At 46.8% G+C, this 16,190-nt stretch overlaps 2 protein-coding genes across 12 annotated transcripts in view; both read right to left on the reverse strand.

Moving 5' to 3' along the window:
* The window catches only part of LOC105731432 (zinc finger protein 418), a 28,482-nt gene extending 16,976 nt beyond the window's left edge, over nucleotides 1-11,506 (reverse strand). For 5 of the 11 annotated variants that reach the window (XM_064367405.1, XM_064367401.1, XM_064367402.1 and 2 more), the window contains exons 1-2: nucleotides 8,462-11,155; nucleotides 7,140-7,207 (exon numbers count right to left, since the gene is read on the reverse strand). In XM_064367405.1, coding sequence (XP_064223475.1) covers nucleotides 7,140-7,207; nucleotides 8,462-8,642 — 249 coding nt within the window. In that variant the 5' untranslated portion in view covers nucleotides 8,643-11,155. Of the gene's footprint in view, nucleotides 1-2,937; nucleotides 3,014-5,095; nucleotides 5,213-7,139; nucleotides 7,208-8,461; nucleotides 11,156-11,256 lie in introns of those variants that run through there. The other 6 variants (XM_064367409.1, XM_064367407.1, XM_064367406.1 and 3 more) reach the window with 5 other exon arrangements.
* Nucleotides 11,507-11,589: 83 nt separating this feature from the next.
* The window catches only part of ZNF606 (zinc finger protein 606), a 57,660-nt gene continuing 53,059 nt past the window's right edge, over nucleotides 11,590-16,190 (reverse strand). Inside the window, exon 7 of the mRNA XM_012473163.3 lies at nucleotides 11,590-11,852. Coding sequence (XP_012328586.2) covers nucleotides 11,833-11,852 — 20 coding nt within the window. The 3' untranslated portion in view covers nucleotides 11,590-11,832. The remainder of the gene's footprint in view (nucleotides 11,853-16,190) is intronic.

The raw sequence follows: 16,190 nt of genomic DNA on the forward strand, positions 1-16,190 counted from the left end.
CATATCTTTCCTGGGGAGTGCCTACCATTTGTTTCTCTTGTTACAGCAGGGAGTGTTCAACATGAACTAATATGACAGCAGAAAAAGTGGTGAAATGCAAGTTACAGAAACTTAATACCAATGACTAATAAATGATACGTGCTGACAGAAATAGCTCTATTGAAACATTAGTGGATAATGAAAAAGTTTTTAAACGTCAGTTTTTTTTTTTTTAGATGAAGTCCCACTCTGTCACTCTGTCACCCATGCTGGATGCTCACTGCAACCTCCACCTTCTGGGTTTAAGCAATTCTGCTGCCTCAGACTCCCAAAGTAGCTAGGATTACAGGCACACGCCACCATGCTCAGATAATTTTTAAATTTTAATTATTATTTTTTTTTGAGACGGAGTTTTGCTCTTGTTGCCCAGGATGGACAGTGGTGTGATCTCTGCTCACTGCAACCTCCACTTCCCGGGTTCAAGTGATTCTCCAGCCTCAGCCTCCTGAGTAGCTGGGATTACAGATGCCCGCCACCATGCCCAGCTAATTTTTGTATTTTTAGCAGAGACAGGATTTCACCATGTTGGCTAGGCTGGTCGCAAACTACTGACCTCAGGCGATCTGCCCACTTCGGCCTCCCAAAGTGCTGGGATTAAAGGTGAGTCATCGCTCCCAGCCAACAGAAGTTTTTTCTTTCTTTTTTTTTTGAGATGGAGTTTCGCAGCTCTTGTTGCCTAGGCTGGAGTACAGTGGCATGGTCTCAGCTCACTGCAACCTTTGCCTCCCAGGTTCAAGAAATTCATTCTCCTGCCTCAGCCTCCCAAGTAGCTGGGATTGTAGGCGGCCGCGACCATGCCTAGCTAATTTTTGTATTTTTAGTAGAGACAGGGTTTCACCATTTTGGCCAGGCTGGTTGCGAACTCCTGACCTCAGGTGAACGTCACCTCAGCCTCCCAAAGTGCTAGGATAACAGGCATGAGCCACAACACCCAGCCCAGAAGTTTTAACAGTGATGTCTAAGAGAGATGGAATTAAGGTCAACACGTGATTAAAATGGTCCCCTTGTTGGTTTTATTATTAAAATGAGATTATCTTTCTTTATTGAAAACATTGAACAATACCAAGGTAGAGAAAAATTGTGTCCACCCACCTACTTGGGAGGCTTGGAGGGACAATCATTTCAGCATAGGAGTCTGAGGCCAGCCTGGGCAGCATAATAAGACCCTGTCTCTAAATAAGTAATTTAATGTATAAGTAAAAACAGAAGGTGAAATTTGCAGTATAGTATTATCCTCATAGAATTGTGTCTTCCCTTTGCTCATTATTCTGTGTGTCCTGTGGTCAATTATATTATTATACAAGTTTTTCCATCTTATAGGAAAAAAAAGTCATAGATTCTATACAAATCTGTACTTTGCTTTTCTCACTTAGCATTATGGTTTGAACAATGAAGAGCTTCGTTTACACATCAATCTGATATCTTCTTAGGGCAGCATTCTATTTTTTTTTCCTTTTTTTGAGAAAGGGTCTCACACTGTTGCTGAGGCTCAAGTGCAGTGGCACAAGCAAGGCTCACTGCAGTCTTAACCTCTAGGGCTCAAGTGATCCTCCCATCTCAGCCTTCAAGAGTGGTTGGGATTACAGGCATGCACCACACCCAGCTAATTTTTGTATTTTTTGTAGAGACAGGGTTTTGCCACATTACCCAGGCTGTTCTCAAACTACTGAGCTCAAGCAATCCTCCTGCCGTGGCCTCCCAAAGTGCTGACATTATAGGACTGAGCCACCACACCTGGTTTATTCATCTTTTTCTGATGCAGAACCCACTCAGTGACAGTGTAAGGAAAATGTCAAGAAACAAGGAAGAGGCTGGATGCGGTGGCCACGCCTGTAATTCCAGCACTTTGGGAGGCCGAGGTGGGCAGATCACCTGAGGTCAGGTGTTTGAGACCAGCCTAGCCAATATGGCAAAAACCCATCACTACTGAAAATATAAAAATTAGCTGGGTGTTGTGGCACACACCTATAATCCCAGCTACTTGGGAGGCTGAGGCAGGAGAACTGCTTGAACCTGGGAGGCGGAGGTTTCAGTGAGCCGAGATCATGCATTGCACTCCAGCCTGGGTATCAGAGCAACTCCATCTCAAAAAAAAAAAAGAAAAAAAAAAAAAGCCAGACTACAATACACAAAAGCAACTGAAATATTTCAACAACAAAGAAACCTCCAAAAAATCCAATTTAAAAATGTCAAACGGGCCGGGTGCGGTGGCTCACGCCTGTAATCCCAGCACTTTGGGAGGCCGAGGCGGGTGGATCACGAGGTCAAGAGATCTAGACCATCCTGGTCAACATGGTGAAACCCCGTCTCTACTAAAAATACAAAAAATTAGCTGGGCACGGTGGCACGTGTCTGTAATCCCAGCTACTCAGGAGGCTGAGGCAGGAGAACTGCCTGAACCCAGGAGGCAGAGGTTGCGGTGAGCTGAGAATGCGCCATTGCACTCCAGCCTGGGTAACAAGAGCGAAACTCCATCTCAAAAAAAAAAAAAAAATGTCAAACGACCTGAACAGGCGTTTTTCAAAAGACAACATAAAGATAGCCAAAGCCAGGTGCGGTGGCGCATGCCTGTACTCCCAGCTACTCAGGAGGCTGAGGTGGGAGAATTGCCTGAACCCAGGACGCAGAGGGTGCGATGAGCCGAGATCGCGCCATTGCACTCCAGCCTGGGTAATAAGAGCGGTGCGCTGGCACATGCCTGTAGTCCCAGCTACTCGGGAGGCTGAGGTGGGAGGATCACTTGAGCCCAGGAGTGCTGGGCTGTAGTGCGGTATGCCGATCAAGTGTCTGCAGTAAGTTCGCCATCAATATGGTGACCTCCCGGGAGCAGGGGACCACCAGGTTGCCTAAGGAGGGGTGAACCTGCCCAGGTCGGAAATGGAGCAGGTCAAAACTCACATGCTGATCAGCAGTGGGGCTGCGCCTGTGAAGAGCCACTGTACTTCAGCCTGGGCAAGATAGCAAGATCCAGTCTCTAAAAAATATTTTAAAAAATAAAAAAATAAAAAATATATATAAAACACACTCATCACCAATGATCTGGGAAATGCAAAACAAAATTGTAATGAGGTATCACTTCTCCCTGTTTAGGACAGATAGCATCAAAAAGACAAAAACAGATGCTGGCAAGGATGCAGAGAAAAGGGAACTCATACACTGTTGGTGCAAATGCAAACTAATACAGCTAATATAGAGAACAGTATTGAGGGCCAGGCGCGGTGGCTCACGCCTGTAATCCCAGCACTTTGGGAGGCCGAGGCGGGTGGATCACGAGGTCAAGAGATCGAGACCATCCTGGTCAACATGGTGAAACCACGTCTCTACTAAAAATACAAAAAATTAGCTGGGCATGGTGGCGCGTGCCTGTAATCCCAGCTACTCAGGAGGCTGAGGCAGGAGAATTGCCTGAACCCAGGAGGCGGAGGTTGCGGTGAGCCAAGATCGCATCATTGCACTCCAGCCTGGGTAACAAGAACGAAACTCCATCTCAAAAAAAAAAACAAAAAAAAGCAAAACAGTATTGAGGTCCTGTGTCATGAGCTGGACACGGTGACTCATGCCCGTAATCCCAGGACTTTGGGAGTCTGTGGTGGGTGGACCACAAGGTCAAGAGTTCAAGAACAGCCTGACCAACACGGTGAAACGCTGTCTCTACTAAGAATACAAAAATACAAAAAATACAAAAATACAGGTGTGCGCCTGTAATCCCAGCTACTCCAGAGGCTGAGGCAGGAGAATCGATTGAACCCAGGAGGTGAGTACACACCACTGTACTCCAGCATGGGTGACAGAGCAAGACTCCCATCTCAAAAAACAAAATCAAACAAACAAACGAAAAGCTACAAATAGAACTACTACATCATCCAGCAATCCCAGTACTGGGAATTTATCCAAAGGAAAGAAAATCATCACATTGGAGAGACATCTACAACCCTTTACTTACTATTTACAACAGCTCAAATATGGAATCAACCTAGATGTCCAACAATAGATAAATGGATAAAGAACATGTGATTTATACACACAAAGGAATACTATTAACAGAAATCCTGTCACCAGAGGCAACATGGATGGAAATGGAGGACATCAGTTAAGTGAAATAAGCCAGGAACATAAACATGCACATTCTCACTCATATGTGGAAGCGCTGGAAAAAAAAAAAAAAAAAGTTAACCTGATAGACAGTGCAAGACTCTGTCTCAAAAAAAAAAAAAAAAAAAGAGTTGATCTCTTAGAAGTAAAAGGTAGAACAGAGGATACTAGAGGCTGAGACGGGTAGTGGGTAGGCAGGGATAGAGAAAGATTTGTTAAAGGATATAAAATTACAACTACACAGAAGGAAGAAATTCCAGTGTTCTATACCACTACAGAACTAAAGTTAATAATACATAATTTCAAGTTGCTAGGAGGACGATAGAAATTGAGACTGAATGTTCCCAACATAAAGGAATGACGAATGTTTGAGATGACAGATATACTAATTACCCTGATCACTCTACATTATAGGTATCGAAACATCGCTATTACTCCATGGACATGCACAATTACAATTTGTTCATTTAAAAACAAAGAAATGAGCCGGGCGTGGTGGCTCAAGCCTGTAATCCCAGCACTTTGGGAGGCAGAGGCGGGTGGATCACAAGGTCAAGAGATCGAGACCATCCTGGTCAACACGGTGAAACCCCGTCTCTACTAAAAATACAAAAAATTAGCTGGGCATGGTGGTGCATGCCTGTAATCCCAGCTACTCGGGAGGCTGAGGCATGAGAATTGCCTGAACCCAGGAGGCGGAGGTTGCGGTGAGCTGAGATTGCGCCATTGCACTCCAGCCTGGGTAACAAGAGCGAAACTCCGTCTCCAGAAAAAAAAAAAAAAAAAAAAAAAAAAAAAACAAAGAAATGGCCCAGCGTGGGGGCTCACATCTGTAATCCCAGCACTTTGGGAGGCTGAGGCGGGCAGATCACGAAGTGAGGAGTTCAAGACCAGCCTGGCCAAGGTAGTGAAACTCTGTCTCCACCAAAAACACAAAAAATTGGCCGGGCGTGGCAGCGCGTACCTGTAATCCCAGCTACTTGGGAGGCTGAAGCAGGAGAATCACCTGAAACCAGAAGGCGAAGGTTGCAGTGAGCCAAGATCGCGCCACTGCACTCCACCCTGGCAACAGAGCGAGACTCTGTTAAAACAAAAAATAAAGGAGGGAGAGCAAGTTAAGAAAAAAAAAAAGAAAGAAAGAAATGTTTTAAAAAGAAACCATTTATTTTTATGTGTGCATATAAGAGACAAAGTACACATATAAATGTATTTGTATAAAACAAAATTCAGAGAATATACACTAAATATAAAGCATGGTTACTGAAAATTCATACATTTATTTATTTAATCTTTGTCTATGAATTTTGCAGGGATGCTTCTCTGTCCCTAACAGCCCTCTGTCTGTTACCTAACCTTTATCCCTTGTGAACATTCTGGTGTTTTAGGAGATTGGAGTTGAAGGTAAAAGATTTTCCACAGTCACTACATTCATAAGGCCTTTCCCCACTGTGAACTCGCTGGTGATTACTGAGGTTAGAGCTCTGGCTAAAGGATTTTCCACATTCACTGCATTCATAAGGCCTTTCTCCAGTGTGAATTCTTTGGTGTTTAACAAGGCTAGAGCGGTTACTAAAGGATTTCTGACACTCACTGCACTCATAAGGCTTTTCTCCGGTGTGATTTCTCCTATGTCTAATGAGGCTGGAGCTCTGGCTAAAAAATTTCCCACATTCCTTGCACTCATAAGGTCTTTCCCCAGTGTGAACTCTCTGGTGCTGAAGGAGTGTAGAGCTATGGGTAAATGATTTCCCACATTCCCCACATTCATAAGGCCTTGACCCAGTATGAACTTTCCAATGTGCAATGAGATAGGATTTACAGGTAAAGGATTTTCCACATTCACTGCACTCATATGGCCTTTCGCCTGTGTGAACTCTCTGATGAACAATGAGGTCAAATTTCCTGCTAAATAATTTTCCACATTCATGACATTCATGAGATCTTACTCCAGTGTGAACTCTCTGGTGTTGGAAGAAACGAGATCTGTAAGTAAACAATTTCCCACATTCACTACACTCATAAGGACCTTCTCCAATGTGAAGTCGCCGGTGTTTAATGAGATGACAGCTTTGGCTAAAGGATTTCCCACATTCACTGCACATATAAGGCCTTGTACCAGTGTGAACTCTCTGGTGAGTAATAAGGCTAGAACTATGGATAAAGGATTTCCCACACTCACTGCACTCATAAGGCCTAGTTCCAGTATGAATTCTCTGGTGTGTAATGAGGCTAGAGCTATGGCTAAAGGATTTCCCACATTCACTGCACTTGTAAGGCCTTTCTCCAGTATGAACTCTCTGATGTATAATAAGGTCATACTTCCTTCTAAATAATTTTCCACATTCATCACACTGATGAGGTCTTACTCCTGTGTGAACTCTTCGGTGTGTAATAAGGCTAGAGCTTTGCCTGTAGGATTTCCCACATTCCTCACATGTATAAGGGTTTTCTGTATGAACTCTCGAATGATCACTGAGGCTACAGCTTGTGCTAAAAGATCTCCCACATTCGCTGCACATGTAACATCTTTCCCTACTGAGGTCTCCCTGGTGCTGAATAAGTACGTGTTTGTAGCTGAAAGCTTTCATACGTTCTCCCCAGTTGTTATGATTTTTTACACTGTGAAAAGCCACTGCACTGTTGGTTCTGTTTGACTTCTTTCTGGTGTGAGCAGCCTGTTGCTGGAGAAATCTTGATCTCACCAGGAAATCCTTCCCAACTTCCTTGCAAGTGAAGGGCTTCCCAGATACTTGAAATGGGCAGCTGTTCAAAAACATGTCTCTGCCCACATTGCTTCTGAAGTGTTTCTGTCCAACATGCTCCTTCTGGTGCTGACGAAGGTATGCAGTAAATTGTAATTGTTTCCTGCATGCCCCATCTGTGTACAGTTTCTGACCATGGTGTGTTCCCTGGTACTCAACCAAGTGCAAAATCTGTCTCAAGACTGGGCCACATATCTCACAGGAGTTGGTCTTCTGGGGAGAAGGAAGGGCTTTAGGAATCCTAACCTGTGACACCCGCTGTGGAGAAGTGCTCTGCTGATAAGGTGCCTCCTCATCCTCTGTTCCACAACCACCTGAAAGAAAGGAAAGGTTGGTGAAGAGCATGCTGACGTTAATGGAGGGGGGTAGCCCATAGACAAACGTGCATTCAACAAACCCAGGAACTGAGTCCACGGGGTTGTTTTCAGGACCAAGGTGTTGAAGATGGGGCTGCCTAGCAGAATTGGGCCTCTAAAGATCACGGAATTGGGGAGGCCTCATGAGTTAGAAGACACAACTAGGGATCAGAAACATGGAGAAGAGGCAGGATGTACAACTCATTCCTCTAGGACAATTTTCAGTGATATCTGCTCTCCTGCTAACACGTGCATTGTATACGAGTACATATCCAGGCCCAAGAAAACATGCCAACAAAACAGTAGCTGACACACGTGGACACCTCATAACACAGCATGTAGAGGCCAACACCGGAGAGCACTGCAGAAAAAGCAGTGAGAAGCATGGGTGAGATACGGAGTCCAGAGACGTGGGGATTAACCCCAGGCTGGAAGGAAGAGAAGTAGTAACAAGGTGTACAGCTGACAAGCAGGCAAAGTGTCAAGAAAGGGGATAAAAGGCAGTAAGGAGGTTTGGCCCCAAATGTCATTAGCACTGAAACATCAGACAAACACAATATGTTTCTGGTATGATTGAACATAACCCTGATATCATGTCCTCCTTTAGGTGTTAGTCCTCAGGGCCAGGTTCCCTCTGAGTCCATCTTGCTGTGGGGGATATCAGAGCCATCCGTGGAACCACAGGGCCTGTCCACCTGACCCCTATGATCAAGAACATGGAACCTAAAATATGCAAGCACCCAAGACCAGCCCAGAAAAACTCTACACATGATAGCCCGTAGGAAAAAATAACACAAAGAGAAATTCAGAGGAGGATTTTGCAAGAGGCACTCATAGTCCACATAAGTAGTGACAATGTCAGTGATTCCTGGCAGAGGCAGGCATGAGGAAGTGTCAGATAGAGGAAGGAAGTAGAACCTGGGCCTCCAGGAGCCTCAGATCTGGACAAAGTCACCTGGCCAGGGAGAGGCAAACAAGGTGAGATCCATAAGGCAGACTATAAGAAGTCTGACTCTGAATCCTTCCACGTGAAAGGGAAGCAGGTGTTGCCTGCTCAAGGAGAAAAGGTAACATAAAGCCTTAGCCCTACCAACTGCAGCACCTACCCAGGAACAGAAAGCTGTGTCCATAGTCCTCTCGTGAGGACATATCTGTCCCTGAGGAAAGAGCAGAGACTAGCTCCGGGTACAGAGGTGGGTGTGAGGACCTTACCCAGGGAGGTTGTAAGTGTCAAGTTCTCCAGCATCACATCGTGGTACAGGCATTTCTGAGCCTCATCAAGGAGACTCCATTCCTTCCAGGAGAAGTACACAGCAACGTCCTCAAAGGTCACAATACCCTGCCAGGATGGGGACAGATGAAACCACAAATGGTTCCTTCTCTCAGTATCCATAATCCATCCCCTCACACGTTTACCCAGTGCTCATCTTCTTTTGAAGCTCCCCAACTCAGTGGAGAAAGCAGTCCACTGGTGCTGTTGTTTCCTTATGGGCCTCTTGGTCACTGGCTGCAGCCACCAGTAACAAGAGGCAGGCAAAAAAACACATGTATCTAAGCTGTGGGCATGGCATCAGGGCAACTACCCCTCCCTGACAAGCATTCCTCTGGTATGACCAAGATTAGGTACGTCTCAACCGAGGCAGTGGGGCCATCAGGCATCCTCCCTCTCCAAGTGCGTATCATTCGTTACACTGCACATACCTCAGGTCTCCAGATCCCACAGCCACGTGACCACGACCACCACTACCTCACTGTCCCATACCACAGGCTAAATCCTGGGTGAAAGAGCGGATAACCTAATGGTTACAGTGGATAACCAGTGGCCAAACACGAGACACTCGACACTAGACAAATGAGATCAACAGTTTATTAATTAAAGACCAATACTCACAGCTTGTGACAGAAAACCACACTCCACACAGGGCCATATGGAGGGAGTACTCCAGAAAAGAGTGAACAACCAGGCGCTGTGGAATGCAAGCTTTGTAGCATCAAGATGGAGAAGCTACCCTGGTCCCCAGAGGAGGGGACAGGCTTGTTTGAATTACTCAAAAAATTGGTAGGGTACTGAAACCTGCTACAAAGTAATAAGCAGGAACTATTCTGGTTCCCTGAATAAGAAGGGTTCATTTGGCTGAGAGAGCTTATTCTTGGGAGCAAAGTGGGAAGGGGAATTTGCTCTCAGGCCATCTGAGGCTGTAGTGTTTTCATCAGAGGTCAAGGTGACACATCACACGGGGCCTTAATTTCTGGCCTTACACTACAACCTGGTAGGCAGCTTCCAGAGTGTGGATTTAAACAGGATCCAATATCCCAGACTTCCCATGGCTTGCACTAGTGGAAACAGCCTCAAAAACTTCTTTGAAGGCCTCCCTGCCAGGTCCCTTGCCTCAGATTTAGCCACAGAGAACCACAGGTGAATCACAGATAACCAGGGCCCTATTCCACTTCTGTGCTGCACTTACCATCCCCTTGGCAGTCATATATCCACGTAAAGCTCATTTAAATTCCAGGGTCACTGGCTGCCCATCTCATATACAATGACTCTCACAAACGACCATATGACACTAACTTAATCGTCCAGCCTGAATGAAACACCCAGGCCCCATCAAGTTATCACAAAATCCTGGATACCCACAAAGTAGCAAATAAGCATGAGTCCTAGCCTGAGTCTCCTATGCGTTTGCATCCATCTCATGTTCATTCTTCACTTGGGAGCCCTGGCCCCTGCCAAACTACACTGTCTTTCACATACCCTGCCTTCATGACCACTTACTCCAGCATCCTCCTCCCTGTCTTGGCCCACTAACGGTTTTACAACCAAAACCTGGGGCTTGCCCAACCTAACTGTGACCCACTCAACTTGGGGCACACAGCAGCCACATCTTGAACCACTCCCTAGATTTCAAGACCTGTGTGTTCATCTGCCCACTTAATGCCTCCATTTAGTAGGGTCTGAAAGATCTGACTCTTAGTATGGCCCAAATAAACCTGATATCCCTAGTGACTATTACTCCTATCGACAATGTGTTCATCATCTTAGTTGATGAAACTTCTTTCCCTTCAGCTGCTAATACCAACAACCCTGGGGTCTTCTCTGAATCCTGTTTCACTCCCTCACCACCTACATTACATAATTTAGTTGTCCCTTTTCAAACCATGCATCCAGAATCTAACCACATCTCCTTAGCCGCGATCCTGGGCCAGTAACCCTCACCTGGACTAGTCCACTCTGACTTTCCTTCCTCCTCCGCCAGTCCCACAGCTTGTGCCCCACTGAGTACACAGATGAAGCCTGTGAGGACCTTGGTAAATCACCTGTTTTTTTCTGATTCAAACTTGCTACTGCCTCCTGAACACACACACAACTTCTCAAGCACCCACCGCAGTGATGACGCCTATCCTCCTGTTCTTTGCACCCACCAGAAAGCAAGGAGACTTGTGGCTTCACAATCGTTCCCACCTCCGTATTACACCTAAGCATTTGCACATCTTGTACCTTTCTGGAACAATCTTCCACACCTGTTCATGCTGGCTGCCAGAAATTGGAACAACTCTATATACGTGCTAACATGGACACAGGGCCCCGGGCTTGGGGTTCACCCACGGTCTTCAGAACTAAGGGCTGGGAGAATGCCACTTGAGAGTCCCGGACTACCACAACCCAGAGAACCTGTGGGGGATGTAAAGAGCCAGGCCTCAGGGAGAGTCATCCACGGCGGCGTCACACGGGCTCAGGCCTCCCTGTAGCCCCACGCCTGGCCTTGCAGGTGAGCGCCCTGGTACCGGCTGCATCGCCTCTGTGCCCCAGGGCTCGCTGGAGCCTCCGTCAGCGGCTGCTCGCCCGTCGCGCTCTCCCTTCCCTAGCACGCCAGGTGCTGGAAACGGGAGCACCTCCTCCAAGTCCCCCTGTTCTGTCCTGGGCTGCAGGGCCGCGAGCAGGTGTCCTCGGGGCGTTAGGACTCGGATGGGGAGGGCGGGGAAGGCCCGGAGGACGCAGCACTCACCCGGGCCGGGGCCATGAGCGCGGCGGCAGCCATCGCACTCCAAGGGCCGAGCGGGGCCAGAGACTGGGTCTCTATTCTGGGCGGGGCCGGGGCACCCCGAGCGACGCCTCGCCTCAGTGCAGCGCGAAACACTCCTCTCGCGCCTTCTCAATCAGTCCCCAATGATGCTGACCCAGCGCTCCGGAGCTAGCAATCCGGACAAACGCCAAAACAGCCGCCACGACGACAACGACGGACATGCCAGCGCGACCGCGCTTGCGCTTACGGAAACGCCACCTTTCTGAGGCCTGATTGGCTGGTGGTCGCCGTCGTCCAACGCAGGTCATTCTGGGTAATGTAGTTCCCGCAGGCGCACGGCTAGAGAGTGAGGTTGCCGCCACCTCCTTCCGGAAGTAAAGGCCAAACCGCTGCTGGGGGCGCTGGGAAATTGCAACTCCTGGTTCCGAGCGGAGGCGGGGGTTTGCTCTTTCTTAAAGGAGCGGTATCCAGGTTTCTTCCGATTGCTGTCTGCGAGTATTTAGTTGTTTTCGGGCGTTCCCAGAGGCCGTTGCTCCAAATGCACATCATTACGGTCATTCAGTCACAAAATATATCCACTGGTCGAGAAAGCAAATAAAAATTATGTTGCAATTCAAACGCATGAACTCAAGCACTGGAGTTTTCTGTCTCTGTATGTTTGGTTAGGGACAAGAAAAAAAATACTCCACACAGGTTCATAACAAAGAAAGTGGGATGCGGAGGCACCCCGCAGCAGCGGCACAGAAGTAGATCCCTGTTTCTGGGTCCCACAGAAAATAACTCTCCTGCCAGCATAGTCAAATATTGTGTCCAGTTTACTAAGCAACACTTGTATCTATTTAATCTCACTTCCTCCATTTCTTTCTTTCTTTCTTTTTTGAGACGGAGTTTCGCTCTTGTTACCCAGGCTGGAGTGCAATGGCGCGATCTCGGCTCACCGCAACCTCCGTCTCCTGGGTTCAGGCAATTCTCCTGCCTCAGCCTCCTGAGTAGCTGGGATTACAGGCACGTGCCACCATGCCCAGCTAATTTTTTTTGTATTTTCAGTAGAGACGGGGTTTCACCATGTTGACTGGGATGGTCTCGAACTCTTGACCTCGTGATCCACCCGCCTCGGCCTCCCAAAGTGCTGGGATTACAGGCGTGAGCCACCGCGCCCGGCCCCCTCCATTTCTTTATGTTCACTTCTTTTTAGTAATTTGACATCAAGCTCAGAAAGACAGCAACAAAAGGAATGCTATTTTGAAAAGGCACGATACTAGAGCATTCACTGATGGAACAAAGGGTGCTCTGAATCCCAAAAGGAGGGAGTACCTTTTTTTTTAGATGGAGTCTCCCTCTGTGGCCCAGGCTGGAGTGCAGTGGCGTGATCTCGGCTCACCACAACCTCTACCTCCCGGGTTCAAGTGATTTTCCTGCCTCAGCCTCCTGAGTGGCTGGGACTACAGGCGTGTGTCGCCACACCTGGCTAATTTTTGTATTTTTAGTAGAGACGGGGTTTCACCATGTTGACCAGGATGGTCTCGATCCCTGACCTCGTGATCCACCCACCTTGGCCTCTCAAAGTGCTGTGATTACAGGCGTGAGCCACCGCACCCAGCGTCCACAACTCTTTCAACTGTGTTTTAGGTGGGTATAAGAAGAAGGACCCAATTTGTATGATCAACTTTCACACAATTAACAGAGATCCTTTCTAAATCTGCTACATATGCAGGATTTTTGAGCTGTGACTGGAGGAAAAACCCAGCAAGTCTCAAATCAGTATGTGTTTGTTTCCCTAATATAAAAGAAAACGTTGTTTTCTATTATTTATGTGTTATCATAAAAGTAGAAAAATCTCCATCAGAGACATGGAGGAAATTTCAGTGTGTACTAATAAGCAAAGAGGCCATTCTGAAAAGGCTACACAGTGATTTTCTTTTCTTTTTCTTTTTTATTTTTTTGAGACAAGGTCTCACTCTGTCTCCCAAGCTGGAGTGCAGTGGTACAATCATGACTCAGTACAGCTTGACCCACCTGAGCTCAAACAATCCTTCCATCTCACCCTCCAGAGTAGCTGGGACTACAGATGTATACCAAGTCTGGCTAGTTTTTCTATTTTTTTATAGAGGCGGGGATATGTTGTCCAGGCTGGTCTTGAACTCTTGAGTTCAAGTGATCTGCCCACCTCAGCCTCCCTGCTGGGAATGAGGTACGTGTAAGCCACTGCACCTGGCCGTTTCCCTTATTTATATTTCTAGCTCACACTTTCCCAGATGGGATTCATTAGCTGTGTCAGCATGTCCAGCTGGTTGTGTAATCGGCCTTTCAGACTAGACTTGTCCAAACATTATCCCAAACCCCCTGCTCCAGCATCTGCTGTTCAAGAGTCACCCCCTCAGCTGTGGCAGCCCAGACCTTCTAGCTCCTCAGCAGCCAAGCCAGTAGTCATGCTTCACTCCTTCCCTGCATGCCCATGTGGAGCCTGTGAGCAAATTGTGTTCTGCTTTCCAGGGACAGGAATCTAATATTTTTCCCCACTGCATGTGTTAACAACATTGATCCAGCTAGAGTCTGTTTTGACTTACAGAGGCCTGATATGCAATCTTTCAGCAAAGCGTGTCCTAGACTCAGAATTCAACCAGAATGGAATTGCTTATCATCAATACATATGTGACAGCCACGGGCCACACTACCAACATCTCACACCTGAGTTCTTACAATTTTCTCTAAATGATCTCCCTCTTCCATTCCTCACTCAGGATTGTCTATTGTCCAAGCACAAGCCAGAAGGACGTGTTTAAATCCCCAGTCCAGCCAGGTCACTTCCCTTTCCAAACTCCCCAGTGCTTTCTGCTCTGTGACTAAAGCCTTAGCTCTTACAGTGGCTTCCATGACCCTACATGGCTTTGTTTGACCCAACACTCAATTTTTGTTCTCCTAGAACTATACGCCCATCTTACCACTCTGGCCACAATGGCACCAATATGTTTCCATTACATCTTGAATAGGGGCTGGGTAAAATGAGGCTGAGACCTGCTGGGCTGCATTCCCAGGTTAGGCATTCCTTGTCACCAGATGTTTTCAGACCCAGGAAATGTCCTGATGTCTCAATATCTTAAGACCAAAAAAGCATTCTTAGTTGAAGAATAAGTTTCACCTTAATAATAATAATAGAAATTGTTCTGGGCCGGGCATGGTGGCTCATGCCTGTAATTCAAGCACTTTGGAGGCCAAGGCGGGCGGATCACCTGAGGTCGGGAGTTCAAGACCAGCCTGACCAACATGGTGAAACTCCGTCTTAAAAAAAAAAAAAAGAAAGAAAGAAATTGTTCTGGAAGACAGTAGTTACACAAAGATTAACAATCCTTTGTCAGGAGCCCTTGTAGTAGAGCACACCTCCCTTATGATTTTTTGCTTTGTTGCCTTATATATAAACAAGCATTGCACCTAAGATGGGCATGTTCCTCCTCTTACTTTTGGGAATTCCCTGCTCTGTTTGTGAAGTAGCCATTCTTTTATTCCTTTATTTGCTCAGTAAACTTACTTTCACTTTACACTGGGGACTTGCTCTGAATTCTTTCTTTCTTTCTTTCGAGACAGAGTTTCGCTCTTGTTACCCAGGCTGGAGTGCAATGGCGCGATCTCGGCTCACCACAACCTCCACCTCCTGGGTTCAAGCAATTCTTCTGCTTCAGCCTCCCGAGTAGCTGGGACTGCGGGCGTGCACTACCACGCCCAGCTAATTTTTTGTATTTAACAAGGAGACAGGGTTTCACCTTTTTGACCAGGATGGTGTCGATCTATTGACCTCGTGATCCACCCCCATCGGCCTCCCAAAGTACTGGGATTACAGGCGTGAGCCACCACATCCAGCCCTTTTTCCTTTTCTTTTTGAGATGAAGTCTGGCTCTCTTGCCCAGGCTGGAGGGCTGTGGCAGAATCTTGGCTCCCTGCAACCTCTGCCTCCTGGGTTCAAGCCATCCTTTCTCACCTCAGCCTCCCAAGCAGCTGAGACTACAGGCGCATGCCTCTATGCCCAACTAAGTTTTGTATTTTTTGTGAGACAGGGTTTTGCTATGTTGCCCAGGCCAGTCTCAAACTCCTGAGCTCAAGCAATTCACCTGCCTCAGCTTCCTAGTGCTGAGATTACAGGCATGAGCCACTGTGCCCAGCCTCTAACATTTTCATTCCCCATAAAGAAACCTCATACCCACAAGCAGTCTTCCCCATCTCAACTGCCCCAGCTCCTGGAATCACCAATCTACTTTCTGCATCTATGCAGTTGCCTATTCTGGGCATGTTATAAAAACAGAATCACACAATATGTGTCTGGCTTCTTGCTCCTAGCATAATGTTTTCAAGTTTGTTTATATTGTAGCGTGCCTAAGTACTCCATTCTTTTTTGTTGCTGAAAAAGATTTAACTGTACAGATAGACCACATTTCCTTTATCCGCCTGTTGGTTAACAGACCACATTTCCTTTATCCGCCTGTTGGTTAACAGACCACATTTCCTTTATCCACCTGTTGGTTAATGGACATTTGGGTTGTCCCCACTTTTTGGCTCTTATAAATAACGCTGCTAAGAACATTACTGTGCAGGTTTTTGTGTGCACATGTGCTTTCAATTCTCTTGCATGTATACCTAGGAGTGGAAGGACTGGGCATATAGTAACACTGTTAACCTTCTGAGGAACCATCAGATTGTTGTCCAAAGCAGCTGCACCATTTCACTCAATCTGGCCTCTTTGCATTCCCACAGCCCTTGGTGCCCACTTGCTGCTTCTGGCTGTGTTTGTTAGCTCCTTGCCTATCGGCCTGTTTCCCTCAAGAGAGCTGGAAGCTGACAGCAATGAGTGTGTATTTATTTTTTCCTGGAGACAGGGTCTCACTATGTTGTTCATGCTGGTCTTGAACTCCTGGATTCAAGCAATC

This window comes from Aotus nancymaae, unplaced genomic scaffold (genome assembly GCF_030222135.1).
Source record: "Aotus nancymaae isolate 86718 unplaced genomic scaffold, 86718_ANA_hifiasm-v0.15.2.pri h1tg000069l, whole genome shotgun sequence".
Classification (NCBI taxonomy): domain Eukaryota; kingdom Metazoa; phylum Chordata; class Mammalia; order Primates; family Aotidae; genus Aotus; species Aotus nancymaae.